At 47.7% G+C, this 2,589-nt stretch overlaps 1 protein-coding gene across 1 annotated transcript in view; it reads right to left on the reverse strand.

The window, feature by feature from the left end:
• Positions 1–539: 539 nt before the first annotated feature.
• gpr39 (G protein-coupled receptor 39) overlaps positions 540–2,589 on the reverse strand; it is a 2,477-nt gene continuing 427 nt past the window's right edge. Inside the window, exons 1-2 of the mRNA XM_056271352.1 lie at positions 1,877–2,589; positions 540–1,156 (exon numbers count right to left, since the gene is read on the reverse strand). The exon at positions 1,877–2,589 is cut by the window's right edge and continues 427 nt beyond it. Coding sequence (XP_056127327.1) covers positions 678–1,156; positions 1,877–2,589 — 1,192 coding nt within the window. The 3' untranslated portion in view covers positions 540–677. The remainder of the gene's footprint in view (positions 1,157–1,876) is intronic.

Genomic DNA, 2,589 nt, shown 5'->3' on the forward strand with positions numbered 1-2,589 from the left:
GTCTATGGTGGTCTACAGTGGTCTATGGTGGTCTACAGGGGTCTGCAGGGGTCTACGGTGGTCTACAGTGTTATACAGTGGTCTACAGTGGTCTATGGTGGTCTACAGTAGTCTATAGTGATCTACAGTGGTCTACAGTGATCTATCGTGATCTACAGTAGTCTATAGTGATCTACAGTGGTCTATAGTGATCTACAGTGGTCTACAGTGTAATACACTGGTCTACAGTGGTCTGTAGTGATCTACAGTGGTCTACAGTGATCTACAGTGGTCTACAGTGGTCTACAGGGGTCTATGGTGGTCTACAGTGGTCTATGGTGGTCTACAGTGGTCTGTAGTGATCTACAGTGGTCTACAGTGGTCTATGGTGGTCTACAGTGGTCTATGGTGGTCTACAGGGGTCTGCAGGGGTCTACGGTGGTCTACAGTGTTATACAGTGGTCTACAGTGGTCTACAGTGGTCTATGGTGGTCTACAGTGGTCTACAGTAGTCTATAGTGATCTACAGTGGTCTACAGTGATCTATCGTGATCTACAGTAGTCTATAGTGATCTACAGTGGTCTATAGTGATCTACAGTGGTCTAGAGTGATCTACAGTGGTCTACAGCATGCTGTAAAGCAATCTCCAGCAGTCTTTAGTGGTCAGCAGTCTTCAGTTGTACAGTTAGTTTGTTGATCAGTTAGTGTTAGGTAGTGTGGTGGCTTGAGTTCTCTCCTCCTCCTGTGGTTCAGAGCTGGCCGGTTGTCGCTCTGTGGGGTTCGGAGTACTTTGTCTCTCTTCTGACGATGGAGTTGTCGATCTGTCGCTGGCGACTGTCCGTACGCGGTTTAGCGATCGTCTCAGCAGGGGGCGTACGGTGCTACTGGAGCTCTTTGAGGCTTGACTGCTTTCCAGTGTTCTTCTGTTGACGTGCTCGAGAGACAAACGGCACAGGAGTGTCTGCCAGAACGCAGAGCGAAACTGGCGTGAGGAGAGGTTATACAGCAGCGGATTCAACACCGAGCTCAGATAGAAGAAGCTGTCAGCCACCAGATGCAGCTTCACGTAGTTTCTCAGGTAGCTCGCGGTCCACGATGACTTGGGCAACGCTGCTGTCATCAGCCTGCGAATCTGGTTTGGCATCCAGCACACGAACAGAGCGCAGACGATCAGCACTAACAGATACACATACACAGACAGACATGGAGGAGAGACAACAGATTGATGTGTGAGAAGAGAATCAATGTCAGGATCCAGGAGAGGTACAATACAAATGTAGAATTACAAATAAAGTGTAGGCAAGGTTCCCTTGAGTTTGCAAAGATCTTTACTCGAGAAAAATTATCTGATGCAACTTTTCACTGTGTTTTTCAGTCCTACTCCAGAGCACTCGAAAATGTCTAATAATCACTCATTTTGTAAGGAAATTGCTATTAGGGTCTGATTTAAATGAAGAGCCCTTTGTGAGTGAAAGAGCCAAATGATCTGGCTCACTAAAATGAGTCTGAATTCCTGTCACTATTCCCATAGTATCTCAGTGGACTTGATTGACAGAGAGAATGAGCTCAGTGGATGTTTGTGTAAGGTTAGCTCAGGTTAAAGGTAAACCTTTTTAAATTAGAATCACTGATAGACACTATCAGATGAGAACAACTCGTTTTTAATAGAGCTGAAAAATGACACTTGTCTTTTTAGAGCTTCTTTACAGCTGAATTTGTATTTGCCTCATATTTGATGAAGTTTGCATCATTGATTGTGTTATTTTCCTGTTTATTACAGTGAAGCTGCTTTGAAACATCTGTATTGTATAAAGCGCTGTAGAAATAAAGCTTGACCCAGACCTGAGAGGAGACAAACAATGAATGTATTAATGAAGAGAGGTCACGGTGTCTTACCGAGGAAGAGGATGGACTGTTTTCGGGAGGCTTTCAGACGGGCGCTCTCGTGTTTGGGAACGTCCCGTCCGGCTCCATTCGTGCCGGATTCATTAGGCCCCATCGGGCCCCGAAGAACGACAATCATCGCTCTGCACATGAGCGCAACACCAACCAGGACGAGAAGATAGAGCACGAACGCTGTGAAGATGCTAGTGCGATACATGACCCAGTGCTGGCTCAGATTGGTGCAGAAAGTCAGGTTTTGCACCGGCATCCGGCGTCCTTCGGGAACGTGTCCTTCGGTTCCTGTAACGATGAGAAGTGGAAGAGCGACGAGGGCCGAGCAAAGCCACGCCGACAACAGGAGCTTCGTCGTACGGCTTCCACCCAAAGCTTTATACCGGAACGGATGGCAAATGGCCATGTAACGCTCAAAACTCAACGTGGCCACATTCAAAATGGTGGCATAACTGCACGCCTCGAACAAAAAGTTGTAGATCCTGCAGGCGGCGTCGCCGGACGAGGACGAGAACGGGAACCAGATGGCGCTGTAGAGTTCAACCGGCATCCCGATCAACAGCACCAGCAAATCAGAGCAAGCCAAACTAACCATGTGATCCGTCACGTTTTTCTGCAGGTATCCGTTTCGCTGAAGCACCTGTGCGACGTGAATGGTGACGCTGTTTCCCACAATGCCGAGGCTGAGAATAAGGCAGTACAAAACGGTGAGG

This window comes from Rhinichthys klamathensis, unplaced genomic scaffold (assembly GCF_029890125.1).
Source record: "Rhinichthys klamathensis goyatoka isolate OS25496 unplaced genomic scaffold, OSU_Roscu_1.1 h1tg000318l_1, whole genome shotgun sequence".
Lineage (NCBI taxonomy): Eukaryota > Metazoa > Chordata > Actinopteri > Cypriniformes > Leuciscidae > Rhinichthys > Rhinichthys klamathensis.